General features: G+C 35.8%; 3 protein-coding genes across 3 annotated transcripts in view; 2 read left to right on the top strand and 1 right to left on the bottom strand.

The window, feature by feature from the left end:
- Positions 1–5,584, top strand: part of col4a6 (collagen, type IV, alpha 6) — a 95,079-nt gene extending 89,495 nt beyond the window's left edge. Inside the window, 3 exon segments of the mRNA XM_051116002.1 lie at positions 303–494; positions 679–965; positions 4,014–5,584. Coding sequence (XP_050971959.1) covers positions 303–494; positions 679–965; positions 4,014–4,274 — 740 coding nt within the window. The 3' untranslated portion in view covers positions 4,275–5,584.
- Positions 5,585–8,677: 3,093 nt separating this feature from the next.
- On the bottom strand, positions 8,678–11,203 carry LOC127168813 (serine/threonine-protein kinase pim-2). The gene is made up of 8 exons (XM_051115896.1): positions 10,783–11,203; positions 10,354–10,416; positions 10,128–10,240; positions 9,965–10,015; positions 9,415–9,793; positions 9,132–9,308; positions 8,909–9,019; positions 8,678–8,783 (listed from the first exon to the last, which is right to left on the bottom strand). The coding sequence occupies exons 1-8, from the start codon at positions 11,201–11,203 to the stop codon at positions 8,746–8,748; spliced, it is 1,353 nt and encodes a 450-aa protein (XP_050971853.1). The 3' UTR covers positions 8,678–8,745.
- Positions 11,204–12,144: 941 nt separating this feature from the next.
- Positions 12,145–16,467, top strand: ankrd46b (ankyrin repeat domain 46b). The gene is made up of 4 exons (XM_051116011.1): positions 12,145–12,250; positions 13,037–13,379; positions 15,379–15,537; positions 15,619–16,467. Exons 2-4 carry the CDS (start codon positions 13,069–13,071, stop codon positions 15,833–15,835), a joined length of 687 nt encoding a protein of 228 aa, XP_050971968.1. The 5' UTR covers positions 12,145–12,250; positions 13,037–13,068; the 3' UTR covers positions 15,836–16,467.
- The last annotated feature ends 9,581 nt before the right edge of the window (positions 16,468–26,048 follow it).

The following is a 26,048-nucleotide window of genomic DNA, read 5'->3' as shown; positions in this document are numbered from 1 at the left end:
TAAAGTTTGGATTTTGAAGCAAAACCAGATGAGAACCAGTTAATCTAGTGTATTACTTTTGACTGGTTACTCTCCACTCAAGTGATGACATCTACATTAACTTGATTTATTCCTATCAAATCAACATATTAAATATGAGTCAATCCCTTTGACTATATAGGATACACCAATTAACGTAATTTTAGTGGTCAGATCAGGTAGACGTTTCATGAACTGTTTTCCAGTTTACATCTTTCACACATTTCCTCTCCTCCCTCCTGTAATTGTGTTCAAGTTCTTCCACTTTGACATGTCTTCTACAGGAGCCCGTGGCCCACCAGGAATGCGAGGTCTTCCTGGTCCACCTGCGCGCAGTACCGGTATCGGTTATACTTTGGTGAAACACAGTCAGTCCACCCAGGTGCCCATGTGTCCTCAAGGCATGGCCAAGCTGTGGGAGGGCTACAGTTTGCTCTATGTGGAGGGGCAGGAGAAAGCACACAACCAGGACCTGGGTGAGACACTAGGGTTGTTAATATAAGGGCTGTCAAATGTGTAAAAAAAAAACCAATTTGGATTTGGAATAGAAATTGCTGTGGATCAGTTTATCATGGATGTACATGTAGGTACAGATGAGTTGACTTGCCTCAAGATAATGCTGTGACAGATGGTTGAATTTAAATGTTCTCTTCCTCACAGGATTGCCCGGCTCCTGCCTGCCACATTTCAGCACCATCCCCTTCCTGTACTGCACAGTCGATGAAATCTGCCGCTACGCTAGTCGCAATGACAAATCCTATTGGCTGTCCACCACAGCACCCATCCCCATGATGCCCGTGGCAGATCAGCAGATAGCTCAGTACATTAGCCGCTGCTCAGTGTGTGAGGCTCCATCTCACGCAATCGCTATCCATAGCCAGGATCTCAGCATACCGACCTGCCCTCAGGGCTGGAGAAGTCTGTGGATTGGTTACTCCTTCCTAATGGTAAAATTCAGTTATTGAGCACCGGTGGTGCAAGGACCCTATTGTAATTGCTCAGTTTCTTCTTCTCCAAAATGAATTGCTTTTTTGAGAGCCTAAACATACTCAAAAACTCATGAAACGTTGCACACACGCCAAAAGTGGTGAAAATTTACATCTGATATGGCTTTCAGAAGTGGGTGTGACAAAAGCTCAGTAGCGCCACCTATAAAATTTCAACGAAGTGCCGCTCGAGTTATGTTTTACAAACATGTACGAAATTTGGTAGACACATGTAACACACCAATACCTACACAAAAGTCTGCCGGTACGAAGTCCGAAACCCAAGAAGTCTGTTATTTTGATTTTCATTTGATTTTCTGTGTTCAGGCATTGTATTTAAACAAACTCAGATTTGGTCAGTGTAATTTTAAAGCGCTTTGTGATGTTAAATCGATGAGTTTTCGTCGAAGGGTGTGTCCGTGGTGGCCTGACAAACTTTGATGTTTTGCCATGAAACAGAAAGTTGTTATAATTCAGGCATACGATGTCCAATCTGCACCAAAATTTACGTTTGATAAGAGTCCTATCCTGAACACATGCCCATATTCAGTTATAGTCACATTCAGTTATAGTCAAAATCTGCGTAGAAATCAATCACCGGTGATCACCGCGAGATGCATGCCGGTTAGAAATGTGTCCGAGTTACATCCGCCTTGCTCTGATGTCATGCTGACGTGTGCCAAAAAACACTCGGGATGCCGAGGCGGCTCTGTTGGACTGAGCAGTCAGGCGCAGTAGCTCTCCACCGACTGTGCTGATTAAAAGCACGATGGGAAACGACTGGATGACGACACAGCTTAGTGCTCATTGGTTCAGACAACCGTGATGTTGCCATTCTTTTTTACATTTTTTTATTTATTAATCTAATATCATGTGGTTATGTGTTTAAATTATAAATGAATATTCCCAAACACTATGCCAGTGCGATCTCTGCGTGAGATATGATTGTAGTCATATTTCTATAAAAATCTAAAATACGTTTTTATTAAAGTAAAAATGGATGATAAATATGCTTTTCGTATGGAATTAAATAGCAAGCACTTTGAGTGTCTTGTTCATCATATTTATTTTCATATAAAAACAACAGAGCTGAAATTATATCATGTTTATCAGCAACACAGCATGTGAGTGTGATAACGCGATATCCGTCTTTGATCTCGTAGGTATCTGTTCTACTTCGAGAGGTCAGAACTGTCCGACTTGACTGCACTTATTTCACTCCTCCCCTCACTGCAGCCGCCTACTCTCGCCTACATTTCAGGCGAGGCGAGGCACATCTCAAACAAGCCTATTTATTAAAAAAAAAAGGATTTGAGTCATCTTAACATTATTTGTTACCTAGCTGCCTTAAAATTTTAAGTTTAGTCAATTCAAATAAGTTTAGTCAACTTGAAATGTTAATTTTTACTAAGTGACAACTTAGATATGTTTGTTGACTGAACTTTAAAGGCAGCCAGGTAACAAATTATTTTAAGTTGAAGCCACATTTTTTTTTTTACAGTATATAGAAATATTGTAGAACGTGATATTATGTTGCCATATTTAAAAAAAAGGTTAAAAATGTTGCACATTTAAATAAAGGTTTTTAAAATGCAGGCTAAGTGTCACTAATTAAACAAGTATATGTTCAGCTAATTTTCAGCCTCTTACATGTATGCTCCTTATAAACAATTAGCTTTTAATTAACAGAGTAGTATAATCATGGATGATAGTAAGACATGTAAACGTAAAAGAAAACCAAACTGGATGCAAGTACAGCTTCTTGCTCAACTTGTTAATAAAAACAAGTGTATAATCAACAGAGAATTTGAAGTTAGGATCATCTCCAAAACCAAAAAAGATGCGTGGGAAGACGTATGTGTGCAAATAAATGTAGCGTGTTTCTAAAATGTTTACATTCTGAGGCAGATTGCTGGCAACAGCCATTTTAGCCCTGCTGACAGAAAACAATAGAAAGCATGAAAGAATTAGTAATGGTTTTACTGGGTATAATGGGAATTGTACTGGTTTTTAATGGTAACTGTAATGGTGCCTGTTGGTCTCTACTGGTTCTATTGGTGGCTTGTTAAAACCACTAAATAGTAATGGAATATGTCCCAAAACACATTACAGGAAACCATTTTTAATGGTTTTAATGGTTAAAAGTTGATGGTTTGTAATGTTTTTAGCAAAAAAACATTATTTTTGTGATGGTTTGTATTGTTTTTTCTGCAGGGAGGATAGTTTGTGATTTGGTCATAGTGACTTGAGTCCTCTTCACTACTCCTGACGTTTCACAGATTCAGGAGCTAGTTTTAGCGCTAAAACGCTTAGTGAAATACTCTTAGAGCAAAAATTTAGGAGTCCTAAATTTAGGATTGACGCTGATTTTTTTTTTTTAAGATTTTCTCCTAAATTTGGCAAGGTATGAGCTACTTTTAGCCTTCCGATGTTTTGTGAATACAGGCCCAGATGTTTGGTAAAAGTCCTGGCCTGAAGACACCTAAACGCCAATATTTAGTTATAATCATAGCCACCTGTTGGCAACAGGATATGTCATATTTTATACTAACTCAAACATACCATGTTCAATCTGCATCAAACTTCACATGTTTGATCAAAGTCCTGGCTTGAAGACATCTACATGCCAATATTCAGTTATAGTCATAGTGCCACCAACTGACAGCAGGAAGTTTAGCACATATAAATTACTTTGACATATTCCTCCTATTTACCATTTTAAATCCATATTTCTCACCGTTCGGTAGCGGTGAGCCCGGGTGCAAGGGGCCTTTCGACGCTTCTTGCAGCTGTAATACTTGAATGTAGCTGACAGAGCTTACAGTGTAGTACATGTTTACCTATGTGTATAAAATAATGTTCAAATGCTTGACAGTTATTATGATAAAACACGTTGACAGTTTATAGCTTATTTTTAAATGTTCATTAATTTAGAATGATATGGATACACTTGGAAAGTCATACTTTCTAGTCTCCTCAGTGCATATAACATTTATGTTTATCTTTCAGCACACAGCCGCAGGTGGCGAAGGAGGCGGTCAGTCATTGGTGTCTCCCGGTTCTTGTCTAGAGGATTTCCGCGCTACCCCCTTCATCGAGTGCAACGGTGCCCGCGGTACCTGCCACTACTTTGCCAACAAGTACAGTTTCTGGTTGACCACGGTAGAGCAGAATGAACAGTTCATCCAGGGTCCTGCCCGGGAGACGCTGAAGGGAAACGAGTACCGGTCACGCATCAGTCGCTGTCAAGTCTGCATGAAGATCTTGTAGCTTTTGTAGATTCATTACAGGAGACTTTAACGAAACGATTAGAAGAAGAGTGGATGAACTGAGCAGAGGAAGATAAAGGAAACAAACATGAACTAATCTGATTTCATGCCCTTGATGCCCAACAGTGGTAGTATGAAGGGCTAAGGTGAGCCCATGGTAAATATCAGGGGGTTGGAATGAAAAGAAGTGGAGAAAGAGATTTTACTCTTTTCAACAGTGGTGCTATGTTAAAAATGTTACATTGTGTTTTTGTGTTATAGCTTTTTCTTTAAGTTGTTGGTCATATTCACGGCTACCTCAGAGAGTACCTCATCCACCTGACTTCCAGTGGATGGCACAGAATAATACATCTTGATTTTTCAAAAGAATCCATGCAGCGATGCAAACAATATTGCATTTCATGTATATGTTCTGGTTTCGGTACCCTGTGTTAGTTCTTGCTTCACAGTCATATTAACCATTTGTTAATCTTGTTTACCATTCAGCAAAATGGACAAACCAGCACTTTGCAATCTTCATGAATAAGATTGTCTTCATGATTTTATTACATGACCAAAATGTGTATATTTTTCTGAATACTCAAAACGTCATTTACTTTTTATAAAATGTCTAATTTACTGTGTGCATTGGAGGAGATAAATAGACTAATTTTGAGTTAGCCAGTCTCTTAGAGAGATTGGTTGATATGTAACCACTATGACCACTAAACCTTTCAGTCTCTCAGGTAGCCCTGAGTATACGTTTTCTTCTATTCGTGTTACATTTCATCATGTGTCTGTAAGTGGTTAGATTATGATTTCTTCATTTCATCCCCTTGATAGAAAGGTGTACATTAAATTATATGTACATTTAATAATAGGGAAAGATTTAACAATATTTCCCCATTTATGTTGCTTTTGGTTATTTTACTAAAATGAAATGATGTGAAGATTGGCTGTCACAAGTGGGCAATTTGCTTATGTTTTTACTGCTGTGAGACTAAAAGAGATGTATAATTTCATAACCCGGTAAATGTTAATAACAGAGCATTAAACATTTTTTAAATGAGAGGATGACATTTTCCAGTATTTCATGTAGTGGTGTAAATGTTTGATCTGAATGCTCACAGTGAGTACATGTATGAAACCTCTCAAATAAAAGTACTCAAATTTTTAAATGTTGTCTGTCTTAAATTAAGTTGCTGTTGTGGTGCAAAACCTTTAATCTTTAACGTTTAAACTAATAGTACTGGCACTCAGTTTTGGGTTAAGTTTTTAGTGATGATGGAATAGGAGGAATGAAAATTGTTGGAACTCCAAATCATTCTTAAATGGAATCAGTGTTTTTTTAATGAATCTGAGTGATTCTGTGATTCACTTGTAAAGACAGTCACTTGTTGCCATCTACTGGTGTATCAATGTAACCTGCAGAAGGAGTCACTGAAAATCCATACTACTAACAGACTTGGCAATCTGTCTAGAACAGTGGTTCTGAAAAATGCTGAGCTTTGCCATTCATTTAATTCTATACTGACACATACTGTAAATAGAGATCCATTTAAGAAACTCTCTTCGATACAGAAACATACCCTGTGCGAGTTATTCTTTTTCATGTTTAAAATACGAGCAATACCGCAGTTTTCTTTGAATATCCAAACGATTGCAAATGTTGATTTTATATAACAGTTCAACCAAAAAGTAATAATAAGTGAACATTTTACATTTAAAATGTAGCCTACATTTTAAACACAATATTGTCAATATTGTATGTTATATTTTACAACAAAACAATAGAACTGGTATGCATCTCCAAGCAACTGTGGTGTTTCAACTGTGGTGGACATATATTTCACATCTTTATTTAACCATTGTGCGCTGTTCAGTTAGGGTGTATACTGTGGCTGTTTGGGGTCTCTAGAGACCCCAGACGGTAAAATATGATTTTATAACAGTCATGAATTGTAACATCACTTTAATTTTTTTTTACTTTACAGTTGGTATTGTTTTGTTTGTACTTGTTTTGTCTTAATTTCTGAATAAAGTATTACGTTTATATGAAATGAATGTTTATACAAAATATGTAGTTGACTTTAAAGAATATCTTCGTTTCTTGGTTTCATTTATGATGATATAAAAAATGTCATAGATTACTAGAAGATTTCTGCAATCTACTGGAAAATTTTTATAATTAGAATTTTAACCAAAGACACTAGATGAACATCCTGAGTGACTTTATTACGCTAAAATACAATCAGTCATAACAAATTTTGTTTTGGTTTTGTGTGTATAGATGTAGTAAGTGTGAAAAAAGCCATCAAGTGTCATGTCATTTAGATTAACGTGTCATTTTTTTGTGTCATAAAATACCCTGAACACTGCACAGAGGTTAAAATGACCATTGCTACATAAATTAAATGTCACTAAGCACAGAAAAAACATTTTGAATCCCATCCTCTTGTTTTTTTAATCCTAACTGCAGAAGGTGCTTCCTTACTAAATTATACAGTTACTGTTGCTATGGACTGTGAGATAATTAATAGCCTACACTGGGAACCATTTTGTTATCAAAAAAAGGTATTCAAATAAGTCCTGTATGTATTTACCTCAATCTGATGTGGTTCTTCACGCTTTCTTAATGACCTATAACATCTGGCCCTAATTACCACTTTCCCTGCAATAGATAAATAGACTGAAGTGTCCACACACACAAAACACACACACACATAGGTAACAAGAAGAGTTTTTATTAAACTGCTATGAAAATTATCTATAAAAGTAAATGAATTTGAAAATCAGTATCATGGGAACTGACTTATACATACCTTGATAATCAAAAATAAATTGCTCAAAAAAGAATTTGTAGCCTTTGTCCAATTTGGATCTCTTCACATCTCCCTGAAAATTCTCAACAATACGGACAACATCTGTAATTCTGACTTTTGGCAGATAATTTAATGATCGGGAGAAAACGCACTGTTCGTAATCCATTATTTTAATGAATGGAAGTACCGCTCCCCTACTTTCGGTCTCGGTCGCCATATTGTGAAATAGGCGTATTCTGGTCGAGGCTGCTTTATATGCAAATGAGCTCTGCTCGCCCCGCCCCTCTCTTCTCTCTGTGGAGTGACGAGCCGCTCTGTGGAGTTTACTTTAGGCGCTAAACTTGCTAACTAGCACATTATTAGGAAAGGCGATCACAAAGATTCATTAAAAAAAACCTTATACTCACTTCTGCTGTAATCATGAATGATTCGCGCGAACATAGACGGATATATGTAGATCGGGAGGCGCATTCTCTTCACAAACAAACGTAATCTACTGCATCTTAGAATGCAGGCATCTGAGACTGGCTCGATTTGAAAAAGGGGATATTATTTTTACAGATGAATTAAAAACCACTGCATGGATTTTTATCATTATAGGGTAGATTTGTTCATACACTGCCAACACACATTAATGTTCAAACAACATGTAAAAGCGAACTTTGCATCCGATGACCCCTTTAAGAATATGACATAAAAGATGACATACAGTTAATAAGTCTAGAAAAAACTTTGCCTCTATACAGGTAAAAATGTACCTGTAAATCAATTTAAGGGTTTAAGGTGGCAAAATATCCCTAAGTGCAAAAGGTGTGATTGCGGTGGGGGTACTTAGAAGAATATTAAATACCCTAGGAATAGAACCACTGGAATAGAATGAGCAAAACAAGCTTCTAATCTAATCACAACCATTCCATACATTACTGGTTGCAGCTGTGGGTCCGTTCATAGGAATCATTCCCAGTTTAAATGTTCAGCCTTTTATAGAATCACATGGTTATTAATGAGATGCTTTTGACAGATTTGTACATAGTGTCAAACTCACAATAATCACTAAATGGTCTGTATCTTGTGAATGGAATGCAACAGGACAGTGTGAGAAAACATCCTGAATTTGGTGAGAAACGTTAATAGAGTGTGATATATAGTTTTTAAATATCTCTGATGTTTAATAATTGTATTCATTTTAAAGTGTGACAGATGGCAGATAACAGTAGATGTTTGGCCTGAGTTCATGACAGGAAGCTGTGAAGCCATAACGGCTTCAGAAGTGACAAAAATGACTTTTCCAGGAGCTTCAAGGGCAACTATGTCAAGCAATGTACAATAAAATGAAACTCTACAGTGCAAAATAATTTAAACAAACATTTATTATACGTTTTATTGTACATTTTATTTATTTATTTATTTTTTACAAAATGTCTTACAAATTCTCACAAATTTCTTTTTCACATTTTCCTATACATTTCTTATACATTTTTTCATATACAGTTTTCTTACAATTTTTTACAAAATAAGTTTTAGTAAATAAATATGATGATATATAAATAACTATTAATTGCAGATCGCTGCTTTAAGTCAAGGACTTGGAGGGTGGGAAAGGCCACTCTTGTTGGTCCAGCAGATGGAAAACAGACTGAGAGAAGAAATCATGGGTGTTCATCACAGGAGTTATTTTCTGATGTTCTCTCCATGTCTTAATCCATGACCTGAAGCAAAAACACATTACATGTATTATCTAAATACATTACAAACATACACAAGTTTATGGCAACAGGTTTGTGATGATTATATAACAGAAACAACAAACAAAATGAAACAACATTTTGCTTACCTCTAAGCTCTCGACTCTGTACTTTAAACCAGTCATGGAGATGGATCTTCTCCAGAGCGAGTCTTTTCTTTGGCTTAGGCTGCAGACAATCACAAATCAACTCGCAGCATTCTGTGAAAAAACACAAGAGACAATTCTGATTATTAACTTATACTGATTACACGTCTGATTATCACTTTTAATATTCAAATTGTCCTTCTTTGTTCTGTGCTGAAGATCTTACTTTGTGACAGGCCTGGACTGGACCAGATGTTGGCAGCGGTCATGAACAGGTCCTCAGCTGCGGGTAAATACCCGCACACCATTTCAAACAGGAGGATCCCGAGTGACCAAACTGTCATCGGCTTTGCATGGTACTTGCCGGTGAAGTTGAACTCTGGAGGAAAGTACTCTCTTGTGCCTGGAAGAAAGACATGTTGTCTGATGTTTGATACATTTCCACAGCATGCTGACTATATAGGATGTGTTTCTGTGAGCTAATGATCAAAGCGGTTCGTGTAACATACCACAGAAGACTTTGTAGGCTGATTTTTTCATGAGCGCGCCGCAACCGAAGTCAATAAGCTTCACCTCCATGGTGTCTGGATTAACCAGCAGGTTCTCCAGTTTGATGTCCCGATGGAAGACACCGTTCTCACAGCAAACGTTAGCGGCACGAACCACCTGCCACATAACGCGCCGTGCCGTGCGCTCGTTCAGGGTTCCTCCGTGGAGCTCCATGAAACTAAACAAGTCCATGCAAGGGAAGGGCCGCTCCATGACCATGGTGTAGTGGTCAGTGTCTTCCTGCCAGTCCAGGAGTTTAATGATTTCAGGAGCGCTTGGGCCCTTATTGGCCATGACTGTCAGGCCGATCTCCAATGGGAGGCGTTTGGGATGACCAGGCTAAAGGACAAAACACGACCATTTGATGGAGGTGGTTTCCCAAATAAAGACTTACTCCACAAATCTAAACAGCTGATAAATAATGTGTAGCTTGTGATTTACATAAAAATAAGATGTTATAAACTGAAAACAGTGACTGGGAAGCAATTAGACAGAGAGCGCAGCACTCACCACTGTGATGTATGGCATGTCTGGTGCCTTCCGTGAAAATTTCACAGCCACCTGATCAACAAAACAAAGAGTTTGAGCATGAGCACAGAGGTCATATATTTTATCAATCCTAAAGAGACAATCAAAGTTTTGCAAGGCAAAAAATAAAAATAGGAATTGATACCTTGAGTCCATCCTCGCGGCGAGTCCCTGCATACACCATGCCAAATCCTCCCTGACCCAGCTGGGGACCGACTTCATAATGCCTCAAAATGTAACCTATTAAAAGGTCAACAGCTGTAGTTAGTATGAAATACAGTTCTATACTGTACATTTTCCCATCTTAGTTTACATTTTATAATATATATATATTTTTTTATGTATTTATTCTTGAGATTTATTATTCTTACCCTTGTCCAGGATGTTCTGCTCTGGCTGTTCCTTAGCAGAAGGAGGGACCTTCAAAGTTGAAGCTAAAATATGAATAAATTCAAAATAGATAATATTAATAAAAATACATCGTCTTCAAATTGTAGTGGTTCTTTATTCAGAGGCACTTTTGAACTGATATCTAAGTTAAACTTCTTTTATCAATGAAAATCAATGGATTCGTTTCTCAAATGAAATTCTCACATACTGATAATGACACCTAATAACGCTATTCTCCATTCTTGCTGGAATTCAAAGTAATTTCATTGATCTCTAAACTGATAATGACAGTAGTTGGGACAGTATTTGAATCTCTATGTTATAAAAATGAGACGAACAGAAGTTTGCTAACTAAATAATCAGCTATGAATCAGTACTTGTATCATTATGGCATGTTTGTGTGATTGTACCATTGTCATGTCTCCGATATGTTCCCGTCACACACTTGAACTCCTCCTCAGCCTTAACCAGGTCATATTTTGCGGTTTTGCTGAGAGGAAAGCGGAGAGCAGGCCATTTAAGGAAACTCTTCATCTTTTTCTCCTCACTCCCTGCCTCCTTTCTCCCTCCATCAGTTGTACCAGGCCCAAACGGCCACCTGAAGCATTTCTTTTTCTCTTCTATCCCTTCCTCCTGTTTCCCTCCTTCACTCTCACTAGGCCCAAAAGGCCACCTCCAGAAGTACTTCTTTCTCTTTTTCTCCTCTCTTCCTGTCTCCTTTCTCCCTACAACAGGCTCACCAGGACCAACAGGCATCTCATCAAACTGACGAGGATGGTTTTTTGCCGTGTTGGTGGTGGATTTCAAACAGTGTTTGTGTACAGACTTCATTTCAAGTGCATTTTAGGCGTGAATTGAGATGTTGCACGATAAAACTTTGTGATTTTGCTATCAGATTCTGCAAAACTTGGAACAGATAGGCTACTCAGATACTCCAAAACAACCAACAAAGTGAGCAAGTGATTCTAATGCGTTTAAATACTTCAATACCAACGTTCTAATAGAACTATAGAAACGAGTGACGCCATGACAACCCAATCAGAGGTGCTGAAAACAATGAGAATTCGAAAAATGCAAAAATGGAAAGAAAGCAAAAAAGAAACGACATTATCATCTGGTCCTTTTGAATTACAGAATTAATATCGAATGATATTTGTTGGCTGTGCCATGTATATTGCTTATATAGTTTTTGACCAGTTAAAGCAATAAAGAAACATGCATGAATGAAAACATACAGCTTGCTATTATTAAATTATTAAGCGCGATAGAAACCCGTTATGTCTTAAATGAACGTAAACTGGAAAATAATTCAGGCTTGTCAATGCAATGCATTAGAAAATGACAGCAGCCTAAAAAACCTGCTGCTGTCTGTGAGTCAGTTAATGTCAATAAAACAACAAAAGTACTAAAGTACATTATTATTATTATTATTATTATTATTATTATTATTATTATTATTATTTTAAAAGAGATCACTTTAAATTAGACACTTGTTTCTGGGTTCATCAAATCAACGCCATCTAGCGGCGGACTGTCGAGTTTTTTTTATATTTTATTTAGCGGGAAAAAAGAACACAACATATACAAGAATGAGAAACAATAAACAAAAATATTGGATTTTAAAATGTTTTGGTGAGTTTGATACAAGCTCCGAACCACTGATTCAAAATGAATAAAAGTTTCAAAGCTCCACGAAAGCATCGCCTTTTACTAGATGTATGCAGTAGCGCCCCACAGCAGCAGGGGGCGTTGTGAGCTCTCAAACTCACAGTTACCGCTGCAGCTGTAGTAACTCACAAACAACACAGAGACAGACATAAGCGACGGGACTTGAACAAGCTCAAGATTTTTCTCCTGTGATACCGCTGCACAAAACAGGTACATATAAAACAATAACGGTGCGTGTGAATAAGTGCGCTGTTATGTCCGGATTTCAGATGTTAGCAATTTAGTGCTCTTACACACGCTGATAAACCTGCAGTGATTGGAGTATTATGCAGCTGTTTACAGTAATGACATGTTTACAAACGCTATATCACTGGAGCTGTTTTTATTAGCAGCTGATTCGTATCTGTTGTGAATTTCGAGGAATTAATCTCTTAGCTGTGATTGTTATTTGTCAAAGATGGATGATTTTACATTAGTCAGCATCATGTAGCGGTGTGCTGGCTAATGCAGAATCCTGCTCATTCAACACTGCAGCTCATGAGCAGGTAAAAGGTGCAGGTGCTTTGATAAATGGTGTTTCAGCTGTTCAAAAGGCTTCATGTTGCATGATTGCAGTAAAATATAATCTGTTAAAACTTAATGAGGTGTGACCAGCTGGTCTTCCTCCTCATTTAGGACTAGGTCATATTTCACCTCATAATCAACAAGATAGAAGTAATAAATTATATTTAGTATGTAGAAAATCATTAATTAGTGTTATGTGTCAGATGTTTAGGACTTAATCAGGCCATGTCTTTTATTTACAAACATAATATTGCCAAAAAAATACCATAAAAGCTGACATAGACTGCTATTGTGCTCACTGAGTGAATAGTTTTGAAAATATGATGTAAGTATTGAGAAATAGATCCTAACAGTTGTAAAAAAAATTTAATCATGGGGTAAAATATGACCCATCCAGACTTTGTGAGATTCACCCCATTATTTTGTTTTCAGTTACGCTGGAATTTTCGGAGACCGACTCAGACATGTCATATGTCTTCATCAATGACTCGTCGCAGACCAGTGTACCGTTACTGCAGGCTTGTATTGATGGGGACTTGAGTTTCGCTAGACGTCTGCTGGAGGCTGGGTGTGACCCCAACATCCGTGACCACAGGGGCCGCACAGGTCTGCATCTGGCAGCGGCGCGAGGTAATGTGGACATCTGCCGCTTCTTGCACAAGTTCGGCGCAGATCTGCTGGCCACTGACTATCAGGGCAACACTGCACTGCACCTGTGTGGACATGTGGACACGATTCAGTTCCTGGTGTCCAATGGTCTCAAAATTGATATTTGGTGAGATATGCCTATTTATTTATTTGGACAATTGACTACTGTTTCTTTCTTTAATGTTTTATGTGACTAATGCTGTAGCACACCTGTGTTTTTTACTACTCCCATTGTGTAATTGCAGAAAAAATATGGTTTTATTGAACACATTTTAGGGCGAGAAAATCATAAAAAGTATTGATACAAATATTTTAGCTGTAGTAGGTAGTTATAGAAGTTACACTACCAGTCAAAAGTTTTTGAACAGTAAGATTTTTAATTTTTTTTTTTTTTTTTGTTAATAATTCCCTTCTGCACCAAACCTGCATTTATTTGATTTAAAGTACAGCAAAAACAGTAAAAATCTGAAATATGTTTTTTACTAATTAAAATAACTGCTTTCTATTTGAATATATTTTAAAATGTAATTTATTCCTTTGATTTCAAAGCTGATTTTTTTGCATCATTACCCCAGTCACATGACCCTTTAGAAATCAGTCTGATATTCTGATTTGCTGCTCAAAAACATTTATTATTATTATAAATGTGGTAAAAACAGCCGAGTAGATTTTTTTCAGGTTTCTTTGATAAATACAAAGTTCAGAAGAACAGCATTTGTCTGAACTAGAAATCTTTTGTAACATTATAAATATCTCTATCGTCACTTTTGATCTATTTAAAACATCCTTGCTAAATAAAAGTAATTTCATTAGAATGATTTCTGAAGGATCATGTGACACTGAAGACTGGAGTAATGATGCTGAAAATGTAGCTTTGATCACAGGAATAAATTACATTTTTAAATATATTTAAATAGGAATTTATTTTAAATACTAAATATATTTCTTTTGCTGTATTTTGGATCAAATAAAGGCAGGCTTGGTGAGCAGAAGAGACTTCTTTAAAAAACATTAAAAATCTTACTGTCCAAAAAGCTTTTGACTGGTAGTGTAAGTTTTGCATAAAATACTTGGTCAAAGTCAGTTTAGCTTTAGTTTATTCCATATTCTGTTAATTTCGATAAAACAATTGTAATAATTGTTTTACAGTATAATAATAAAAGTGTTTATTCACTAAATAAATTGACATTTTAATATGACTTTACAATATATTTTAAATATTCTATTTTATATTTTTAATATATTGGCGTCATTATAAATATGATTGTTATCTTTAATTTGGACACCCATCATAATAAATTATATTGACCATTTGAATGTCAACAAACACAAAAGTCAAACAGAAAAGACCCTTAATTTATTGGAAAATTTTTATTTGAATTACCTTGAACAAAACTGAAAATCAGGAACAAGACCTTTATCTCAAAATATATTTGGTAAATTTAATAATTCACATTTGCTACATAAAACTTAAACATTAAAATAAATAAGTAAGTTATATATATATATATATATATTTTTTCCATGAAAACCATAGTTTCTACTGAGGTTTTTATAAAAGTTAGCCACCACTTTCATAAAATAGAAATAATTAAAATAAAGTGAATTTAATAATGCATTATTAGGTAACACTTTATTTTACGGTGTCCTTGTTGCACTTTACATGTAGTTACTATTATTACAACATTCAATTATGCAAAATCACATGCAAGTAACCCTAAGGAAAACTATAATCCTAACCATAACCATATAGTAAGTACATAATTAATTAATATTACTCAGTACTTAAATGTGTAATTACACTGTAACAAGGACACCTTAAAATGAAGTGTCTGATTTTAATTATTAAAATCAGAAATTGTTTGTTAACATTAGTTAATGCACTGTGAATTAACTTGAACAATGAACAACTGTATGCACATTAACACAAACTAGTACTGTAATAAATGTTTTGTTTATTGTTTGTTCATGTTATTGTAAAGTGTTACCAAAATAAAATGTGTTACACTGTTTCTAAAAGATATTGTATTAATTTATTTTTGTTTTATATCAGCAGTACTGCTTGTAGAGATGTCATTATCTGACTCTGTGTGAAGTTTCTCAATTGTTCCTTGGCATTCGAACAGTAACCACAATGGCTCGACACCCCTGGTGCTGGCTAAGAGGAGAGGAGTAAACAAAGATGCCATTCGGTTGCTGGAAGGTCTAGAAGAGCAAGAGGTCAAGGGTTTCAACAGAGGAGCTCACTCCAAACTTGAAGCCATGCAGATGGCTGAAAGCGAAAGGTCAGATTTGAACAGCTGCATATTTTCGTTACCTGACATGTTTCAGTACCTGTTTTTCTAACGGAACACTGTTGTTTCTAGTGCGATGGAGAGCCATTCACTGCTGAATCCAAACCTGCAGAACAGTGAGGGTGTGCTGTCCAGCTTTCGCTCCACCTGGCAGGAGTTTGTGGAGGACTTGGGCTTCTGGAGGGTCCTGCTGCTGCTAGTGGTCATCGCCCTTCTTTCTCTGGGCATCGCTTACTATGTTAGTGGCGTTCTGCCCTTTTCTGCAAGTCAGCTGGAGTTGGTCCACTGAGGGCCAGATTGTGTTATATTTCGGGACCAGACGGGTCAAACTTTAAACTAAAGGGAGGTTTGAGTGGACTTTTAAGGTACACTGAAGGTTCCTCATAGTACAAGATTAGGTCTAACATGAAGTTTAGAAACAATCTTGTTATTCTCACAGGTGAGGTCGAGTGACGGCGTTCACATGATGAAGGCCTGCACTATGAGGGAAGACCGAAAGGTAAAGGTTAAGGTATTTATGGGAGAAAATGTTAGTATTTCAAATATACCCAAAGTGATGTAAACCAATTTCTCACAAATCTTTCCTTGATCACTGAACCTGGCCAACTGGTTGAACAGTAGACATATACACTCATTATAATTTCAGTGGTGATGTAAACAACATTATATGACTGTTGTAGGTTAGATCAGGCATGATGTTTTCATCCTTGTATTAACATATTTTCCTTTTCTGTCATCTTTATTTTTGTGTGTATATAAAGTCTTTGTTGTGGAAGTATGACAATAGACCAGTTACTACATACATATGCTTATTTGCATATCTGTAATTCAACAGTTTACATTGTTACATTGAATAACGGTATGTAAAATGTTACATATACCAATAAATAGCCATCAGGACTTTCCTGTTTGTGCACAGATGACAGTTTGTCAAAGAACACTTAACATTCTTTATTTTTATGTTTGTGTACCAATAATCCTAAATGCTAAAGGGTTTTGTGTTTGTTAAAATAAACAGAAAAACCTTTTTCCTTATCATAAATTGCTTTTGCACCATTAATTTGTTCTGAGCAACATTCTCCACAAGTTAATATGAAGTTAAATATGTGACCCTGGATCACAAAACCAGTCGTAAGGGTAATGTTTTTCAAAATTGAGATTTATACATCATATGGAAGCTGAATAACTTTTCATTGATGTATAGTTTGTTAGGATATGACAATATTTTCAACAATATTCAACTATTTAAAAATCAGGAATCTGAGGGTGCAAAAAAATCTAAATATTGAGAAAATCACCTTTGAAGTTCTTCAAATAATATTCTTAACAATGTATATTACTAATCAAAAATTAAGTTTTCATACATTTACAGAAGGAATTTTACAAAATATCTTAATGGAATATGATCTTTACTTAATTTCCTAATGATTTTTGCCATAAAATAAAAATCAATAATTTTGACCCATACAATGTATTTTTGGCTATTGCTACAAATAAACCCCAGTGTCTTAAGACTGGTTTTGTGGTCCAGGGTCACATATGGTCTAAAATGATTGTACATTGTCTAATAAAGCAGTTAGACTTAAAAAGCAGTGCTTTACAGTGATTTAGGAACAGCTAATGGGAGTTGTTAGGCCTTCAGCTGTTCTAAAATGGCTGTAAACTACACAGCAACAAAAGTAATTTAATGCTAATAAATAATAATTCTTCTGCCACCAATGTAGTTTTTCAGCAATGTAATAGTGATTTAATGAGGCCACAGTTTTAGAATTTGCCAATCATTATCAAGGACTGTAACTATCCGTTTTATAAACTGTTTTGGGAATTTGTCAACATTCTTTAAACCACATGTTAATATTTTCATTTTTGTTATAATATAAATAAATATGTACAACATGAACATTTCTTAGACGTTTTTGATATAAATTATGTCGAAACGAGAAGAAAATATTATGTAATTCTGTAAAAAATATTATCTGAATTATAGAAGTACATGCCGCCTAACTTTCTGTGTTTGTTTATAAAGGTTAGGGTCCATATCATACAATTTTTACATTAAATAGTACAAATATTTATTTTGATCACAATTTCTCTGTGAAACCTCAGTATTAACTCTTTCCGTAAAAGTGGGCATGACCATTTGTAAATTTGGTCTCATCTGCATCCAGCTATTTTTTTTTTTTTTTTTTGCTGCTTGATATTGCAAATTGGTGTGTCTTACCATAATATTTTGATGTATTATCCTAATTAAGAATTATTTAAGATAAGGTTTGTAGTGCAAACTGTTTTACCGTTTACTATGCTTTGTTTGTCTTATCGTTATTTTCCTATAGCGGCTAATGAACCGGAAATCTCGCCCATAGGCTTACTTCCATGTTGAAGAATAAGGTGGACAGCTGTAGTATGATTTATTTGTTAGAGCATAATGGGAAAGACACATCAAGTAATAGTACACATAGAACTTTTTTGTACTACTAAATCGAAAACCAGTATTCTAAAAACCCATTAGAAAATCCTAAGGGAAGCCACAAGTCAAATGCTAATGCACTTTCACTCTTTAGGGCTGTAAACAGCTGAACAGCTCTATTGTATTTGCATAACTGTCCCACACTGCCCCCTGACGTCTACAGCAGGTCTGAGCAGGTGTAAATACAGCATAGATTTATACATTCTAACAGCATTCTTTGTATCCGTATTTTAGTTTTAAATTTTAATCATTATTTGGTAACACACACCAACTCATTGTAGCTGTCATAAGTCTACTAACCAGTGGTCATATGCAGACACACTTATTGATTTTCTCATTATGATGGAAAGAGTGTGTAGATGCTGAATGTCTTATCCGGTTTCTTTGGGATTTGATATAGATTTGTCTCAGCAGGGGGAGATGGTGGGGGTTGTAACTTGTAACTACTCAAAAGCATGCTGAGATTTCTGCAGTGGTGGTATCACTCAGAGAAAGAAACCACTACCCTCAGAAAACCGGCAATCTGTGTCCGCACATATTTAGCATGTGCTGACCCACAAAACTCCACACAGAAAAAAACAAGACTCCAAAAGAGCTAAAATAACTGCGTATGCTAAAACAACCGGCCTGTGTCGGAGGCAGAATCCTAAACATGAATATTTTCTTTGTGTGGAGTTGAATTTAATTTACAGTTAACTCTGAGGTTTAAAGGAACACTCCACTTTTTTTGAAAATAGGCTCATTTTTCAACTTCCCTAGAGTTAAACAGTTGAGTTTTACCGTTTTTGAATCCATTCAGACGATCTCCAGGTCTGGCGCTAGCATCATTGAATCCGATTAGACCGTTAGCATCTCACTCATAAATGACCGAAGATTTACGACATTTTTCCTATTCAAAACTTGACTCTTCTGTAGTTACATTGTATACAAAGACCGACGGAAAAAAGTTGCGATTTTCTAGACTGATATGACTAGGAACTATACTCTCATTCCGGCGTAATAATCAAGGTACTTTGTTGCTGTAACATGGGTGCAGCCGGCGCAATGATATTACGCAGCACCTGAAAGTAGGCTAACTTCTGTCGACATAACCAAAGTGACCACATGCTTGCACAGAGAGACTATTTTCAGGCTCTGCATAATATCATTGCACCGGCTGCACCCATGGTACGGCAGCAAAGTTCCTTGATTATTACGCTGAGAGTATAGTTCCTAGCCATATCAACCTAGAAAATCATAACTTTCCATTTTCTGTCAGTCTTAGTACACAATGTAACTACAGAAGAGTCAAGTTTTAAACGGAAAAAGTGTCAAAACTCTTTGGTCATTTTTGAGCGAGATGCTAACGGTCTAATCGGATTCAGTGATCTATGCTAAGCTATGCTAAAAGTGCCACCGCCAGACCCGGAGATTGGCTGGTTGGATTCGAAAACGGTAAAACTGAACTGTTTAACTCTGGGGGAGTTGGAAAATGAGCCTATTTTCAAAAAAAAATTGGAGTGTTCCTTTAATATGCAAACTCAAATAAGAAGGTCTATAGGATATTTGGATATGTTGATTTGGTGCTATATATATATATATATATATATATATATATATATATAGTGTACATATCAACTCATACATAGTGGTTCTAAACCTTTTGGACTCTTAGCCCCTGCTTTCTTCACAACAATATTCAAAAGCCCCATGACTGTTCCACATTTATTGTTCGTGATTTAATAGGTAAGATAAGGATTTACTTACAATTTCTGTAGAAATTTCAATAGAATATTTTGGATATTGACATGATTTTAAAAAGTATCCTTATTTTTCCTGTAAAAGCGGGTGTGGCCATTTGTAAATTTTATGTGTCTGACTCATTTTGCTGCTTGTTATTGCAAACTGGTGTGTCTTATCATATTTTAATGTATTATCTTAATTATGAACACAACGGTTTGTAGTTATCGTTTACTGCACTTTGTTGTTCTTCTCATTATTTCCCTACGGTGGTGTATGAACCGGAATTCTCACACATTACCATAAAGTAGCTTACTTCCGCACTGAAAAATAAGGTGGATAAGAATGGGAATTGCGTTTTAGGATTTTGTTACGTAGCATGACTTTTCTATAGTTTTAAAATTAGGCTTCCCTCATATATCCTGCTTTAAGACTGTGGGAACCCTGGTTCTTCAAAAACAGTTTAATGCTTGTTTTGTCTTATTTTCAATGCTCTCAAGTGATCCTGACACCCCCTTGGAGGTTTGCTGAGGGTCCCAGCCCCTTGGTTGAAAACCACTGATATAAAATATACATAAATACTGCATTAAACTCATCATTTAGTTTTACTGTCACATGCTACAACCTTCTCCGCTTCAGTTCTCCTTAGGCTATTAAATGTAAGACTCAGCCAAATGTAACACTAGTGTAACCTTCAACTAATGTAGCAACAACCAAAAACTGTACTACAGACATAACAGTAATACATTCCATTATATTTAATAACCCATGATGGGTTGTAAATTAAACATGAGATGTAATGATCTATCATTTTCTTTTGGAGACTCTGAGGCTAGCCACAGCCTGAAAACATAGAAAATAATGTCTTAATGAAATTGTATTTAAAAAACAAAGTTTGGTGTGATAGTAGGATTAGGAGTAGTAGGTTTGCATGATAAAAATATAATTTGCTTGGTATAACAATCAGTAGCAGTCAATGGATTTTCCTGTAAGAGAAATAAAAAACAAATGTGTATGTGTTTGAGAAATGTGGTGGATGTCTTCAGTAAATGCATTTGTATTCTGTCTGATGGATGATGGCCATCAGGGAGCAGTAAAGTGCTTTAATGTATGAGTAGATCTCATTTGCTCTATTTGCTCTGTAAAAGCTGAGTGCTTTACCATGATTGTTCTGTAAATTAGTTGTTAATAGTAGTGGAAAAGGCTGTGTCATGCATTGTGCTTTACTGATTTTAGATAAAGTGACTGAGATGGCATGCAGAAAGCATGTTCATATATTGAATCGATGATTATCATAGCCTGCTGGATGACAGCTTTGTCGGCTAGACATTTCACTAGTCACTAAGAATAGCTTTGCAGTGATTGTAGTTGCTGATAACCGTTCATACAATTGGGGTTTGGATCTTGGCTCCCATTTGCAGCTTTTCAAGCTGAAGGAAAACTCACTTGACCATAGCATTTAGCATTTTGTTTTTTCAAAGATCACTGCTGATTTTTTGGTTTACATATAGACGTAACTTCTGTTTAAATGTTTGGGGGTTTTGAAAGATGTCTCTTATGCTCACCAAGGTTGCGTTTAATTTAAAAAAACACAGTAAAATCAGTAATATTTTGAAATACTGTGAATTAAAATGACTATTTTCTATTTTAATACATTTTAAAATTCATTCCTGTGATGGCAAAGCTGAATTTTCAGCAGCCATTACTCCTGTCTTCAATGTCACAAGATCTTTCAGAAATCATTCTAATATGCTGATTTGGTGTTCAAGAAACATCTTTGCTGCTTAATATTTTGTGGAATATATTTTAAATATTTTTACTGTTTTATTTAAAACAGAAATCCTTTGCAACATAAAAAAAAAATTACATTTTTGGTTTTAATTTATTTACCAAAAATAAATAAATAACTTTTGAACTGTAGTGTATAAATTAGGAATTAAGGAATAAGAACTGTTCCAAACTTGTTGTTTAAAGACCTTCGTTCATCTTCTGAACAAAAATTAAGATATTTTTGATGAAATCCGAGAGCCTTCTGACCCTGTATAGACAGCAACACAACAACCATGTTCAAGGCCCAGAAAGGTAGTAAGGACATGTTAAAACAGTCCATGTGACATCAGTGGTTCAACCGTAATGTGATGAAGCTGTGAGAATAATTTTTGTGTGCAAAGAAAACAAAAATAATGACATTATTCAACAATTTCTTCTCTTCACACATGCGTCTTGATACTCTCGTTTTCTCTGTGTACAAACTCCACCTCTGAGTCGCCGTCTTCGGAAGCCTGCATGTTGCCAGATGTTGATAGGTTCCTTTTGCGTTACAGATTTGATGCCGTCATGGACCACAACATAGTGCTCGTTGGTTTAAAAGCAGGACACGGTGGACGTAGGATCCACAGCTAGATCAATAAGCATGGAAGCCCTATGATTACCATCATTTGAAGTGTGAAAAATTATTATGGAATTTTTTTCATTATTGATTGTACAGAGGTCAACATTACCATACAAACACAATAATTATTGTACATTTGGCAATCCTGTCCCCAAAGAACCTTTCAGTGAACAGTTCCTAAAACAACCTTTTTGAAGAACATTTAAAAAATCGAAAGAACCTTTTCGACTATAAAGAAGGTTTCATGGATGTTCAAGGTTCTTCATAGAACCATTGATGCCAATAAAGAACCTTTATTTTTAAGAGTGTTGAACCAGTGATGTTACATGGACTGTTTAAACAATGTTTTTACTACCTTTTTTGGCCTTGAACGTGTAAGTTGCGTGGCTGTCTATGCAGCTTTCGGATTTCATCATAAATATCTTAATTTGTGGTCTGAAGATGAACAAAGGTCTTGGGTTTGGAAAGACATTAGGGTGAATAATCAATGACAGAATTTTCATTTTGGGTGAACTATCCCTGCAAGTAATTCTACAGACTCTATTTTACTTCTAATTGGAAAACAGAATAGCTAAAAACCCAGATTCCTGAGTGATGTGATTATTTTTTTTAAAATATGTGTGTGTACACACTGACAGGCTAATTACTTACCCCCTTTTTTTGTTTTTTGTTTTTTGTTTTTTTGGTTTGATTATTGCATTTTATGTTGTGTGGTGGTCAGTGAAAACGGATACAGTGAGGTCAGCATTTATTCCACAAAATGTAATAAACAATGAAAGTCAAGTGTCCAGGGAAGTGTTCAGAAAGTACACAGGGTGCTAACAAAATAGACGTGATGTCCACAGGAAACAGGAAGTGAAGAAACAGCTCAAGAATGAAGTAGGGTGTACGTTCAGAGTAGGTTTATTTCCTGGTGCTCTGTCTATGTTGTTCTATTCATGGACATCATAAACAAATGAACTGTATTAGAATGAATGCTTTAATGAACTTGTAACAACAGTGAGGAGGTGTGGTAAGTGCCAAGTGCTCTTTAGTGCGTGCTGCTAGCGATAATCCACTTTTGGGTGACTCCTGATGGGGGGGGGGATGGGGGATGTGGGATGTGGGATGGAAACTCTGAGTAGCTCAGGAACAGAATGTGTTAAAACAGGTGATTACAATACACTTTGACCTCATTTCATCATTTCCTCATTTCCCTGCTTTGTATATTGTGCTATCTGGCCTTTAAAACAAAGGATGACTTTGAAATTTAAGTTCCTGTTTACACCATTATCTTTCTAATAGTTATCCATCGTTCAGGCGACCTTTGAACATTTGTTAACAGCTCTTACATTTGATAATCAATTAAGATTAAATAATTTAGAATAAGATGAAACAATTCTAAACATATCTTATAGAAAATACAGTGTGAATTATATTTATAGCTTTTTCTTAAAACAGGCTAACATTAATTTTGCTAAAAATATTGATTCTGTTTGGGCCAGGAAACATTTGGCAGGGCCAATGGAAATCTTAACTATAGTGCCAGCAGAAAAAAAGCAAGTTTATTTTGGAGCCCTGTTTTCACATACATCAGGGTCCAGAACAAGACCTGGTGATTGGTGAGTATGTGTCTTGATGTGGGATGTCAGTGTGTGTATTCAGTTCAGCAGCTTTTAATGTTTTGTGTTTCGAATTGGGAAAGAAAGAACTTTTTTGTTTGGGAATCATGGCTGCATGATCTTTTTGAATGGGCTGAACAACCACAATGCATCATTTACAAAGCATGTTGTATAGACTATTCAAAACCTGTGTGTGGTCATGTACCTCTGCAGGATTCAGACCGGCGATCCCTCGCATGTCACGTGGATCAGCACTCTCCAGGCATCAGGTGACACAAACACATATCTGTTCTTCCTCTTCTGAAATTCAAGTGCATTCATGTATTTTATTATCATTGTATTTATTTAACAATGCGTTTGCCTTTATGTGTTGTTGGTTTATTCACTAAGAGCTATGTAATTCTGTGAACTGCCACAGGGGGCTGTTCTTATCCTCTTATCCTATTTGCATATTAACCCCTTCCAGTGTCCTCTCAAGATCTGAGAGAACATTTCACTTCCTGTCGAGTCATTTTTCTGTCATCAGTGACACTGAAACAGGATTTAATATATAAATCATCACCATAGTGTTCATTTGTGAATGTTGTGAGGAGATTTTCAGTTACAGTCTTTATTTTTGAAATATGGTTTACATACTGCCACAGCTATAGCAAATATAAACATGCTTTCAAATACCTGACAACTTGAGTCTTGCAGATGAGAAGCAGTCTCAACTTGTTTGAGGTGTTAGAGCTGGGGGCCTTGAATTTAATCTTAGTTTTGGTTTGTTCTGTACTGTATGTACTCTGCTAAATGGGGAAATCTGTGGTTTTCATCTATAGTGACACATCTGATCTTCTTTGATGCTGCACCTACTTCTGTTTCACCTCCACAGCCACTGAATTCATCTTCTGTCTCATCTATAAACTAGTATACTTAAATACCAACAGAGGCCTTCCCTGCTAATCCTCAGGCAGGTGGTCACCAAATACACAGCAGTTAGTCAATCATCGAACAGCTGCCACACAGCAAAGCCCACCCCCTAATCAGCCAAAGATCACCGTGAAAAGAGAAAATACAGCAGAAATATTTCTCACTGACACAAATGAGCACATATACAGTTGAAGTCAAAAGTTTACATACACCTTGCGGAATCTGCAAAATGTTAATTATTTTACCAAAATAAGAGGGATTATACAAAATGCATGTTATTTTTATTTAGTACTTGCCTGAATAAGATATTTCACATAAAAGACGTTTACATATAGTCCAAAAGAGACAATAATAGTGGAATTTATAAAAATGACATACACTTGATTCTTAATATTGTGTTGTTACCTAAATGATCCACAGCTGTTTTTTTTTTTTTTTCTGATGAAGTTTTAATTTAGTAATGGTGTTTTTCTGTCCTGAACAGTTAAACTGCCAGCTGTCCTTGAAGATCAGGGTAAATGTAACTTATTTTTCTCTTCTGGGAAACATGTAAGTATCTTCTGTAGCTTCTGAAATGAAAAAAAAAAAAAAAATGATATTTAGGCAAAATAAGAACAATGTACACATCTTCATTCTGTTTAAAACATCCCTGGCTCTTAATGCATCTTGTGTCCTTCTGGAGCATCAGTGAGTGTTTAAATCTTCTGTAATAGTTGTGTATGAGGCACTCAGTTGTCCTCAGTGTGAAAAGATGGATCTCAAAATCATACAGTCATTGTTGGAAAACAGTTGTGGAACATTCAGGTAGAAACACAGTATTAAGAATCAAGTGTATGTAAATTTTTCACTTCAGCTGTACACATGGGTTCGCATATATATATATATATATATATATAGATAGATAGATAGATAGATAGATATACGCATAAACATATCAGTAAAAATTACATTTTTATGATAGTGCTTCTAAAATGGCAGTATTCTGCATGCCATGTTGCACTGTATTAAAATCTTAATGTGAGAACTCCAGTATGCCCTATTCACCTGACCTATTCGGATTTAAATTACAGGAAAACAAATATTTATTATAATAAATATTTTTTAAATGACTAAATAAAATATGATCTTCAGAGGTCCCCAAGTGCTTGAGAAAGGCTTAAAATGTAAAAGTGTAATACATATTTTCTTTTTAAAAATACTACTACTACTTCTACTGTTCCAAAAGTCATGGTGTTTATAATATAAGAGAATGATTATTACACTGTAAGTGACCACTGGCAAGTAACCAATACTGTCCCATCACAACATACTTTAGAAATAATCCGAAATCAGCACAACCAGACATTTGCTGTCCATTCCGCCAGCTGGCTCAACAGCTGGCCTGTGTAAAAAATCAATATTCCCTAATGAT

Source organism: Labeo rohita, chromosome 7, assembly GCF_022985175.1.
Source record: "Labeo rohita strain BAU-BD-2019 chromosome 7, IGBB_LRoh.1.0, whole genome shotgun sequence".
Taxonomy (NCBI): domain Eukaryota; kingdom Metazoa; phylum Chordata; class Actinopteri; order Cypriniformes; family Cyprinidae; genus Labeo; species Labeo rohita.
This window is presented reverse-complemented; position numbering and strand designations above follow the sequence as displayed.

Bases quoted from the DNA above. Each gene is read 5' to 3' on its own strand.
- LOC127168813 (XM_051115896.1), bottom strand. From the start codon at position 11,203: ATGAAGTCTGTACACAAACACTGTTTGAAATCCACCACCAACACGGCA. The intron at 10,417-10,782 runs GTACAATCACAC...TTCATATTTTAG, and splicing joins ATATCGGAGACATGACAATG to CTTCAACTTTGAAGGTCCCT. The intron at 9,309-9,414 runs GTATGTTACACG...TCTTTCTTCCAG, and splicing joins AGCCTACAAAGTCTTCTGTG to GCACAAGAGAGTACTTTCCT.
- ankrd46b (XM_051116011.1), top strand. From the start codon at position 13,069: ATGTCATATGTCTTCATCAATGACTCGTCGCAGACCAGTGTACCGTTA. The intron at 13,380-15,378 runs GTGAGATATGCC...GCATTCGAACAG, and splicing joins GGTCTCAAAATTGATATTTG to TAACCACAATGGCTCGACAC. The intron at 15,538-15,618 runs GTCAGATTTGAA...TGTTGTTTCTAG, and splicing joins CAGATGGCTGAAAGCGAAAG to TGCGATGGAGAGCCATTCAC.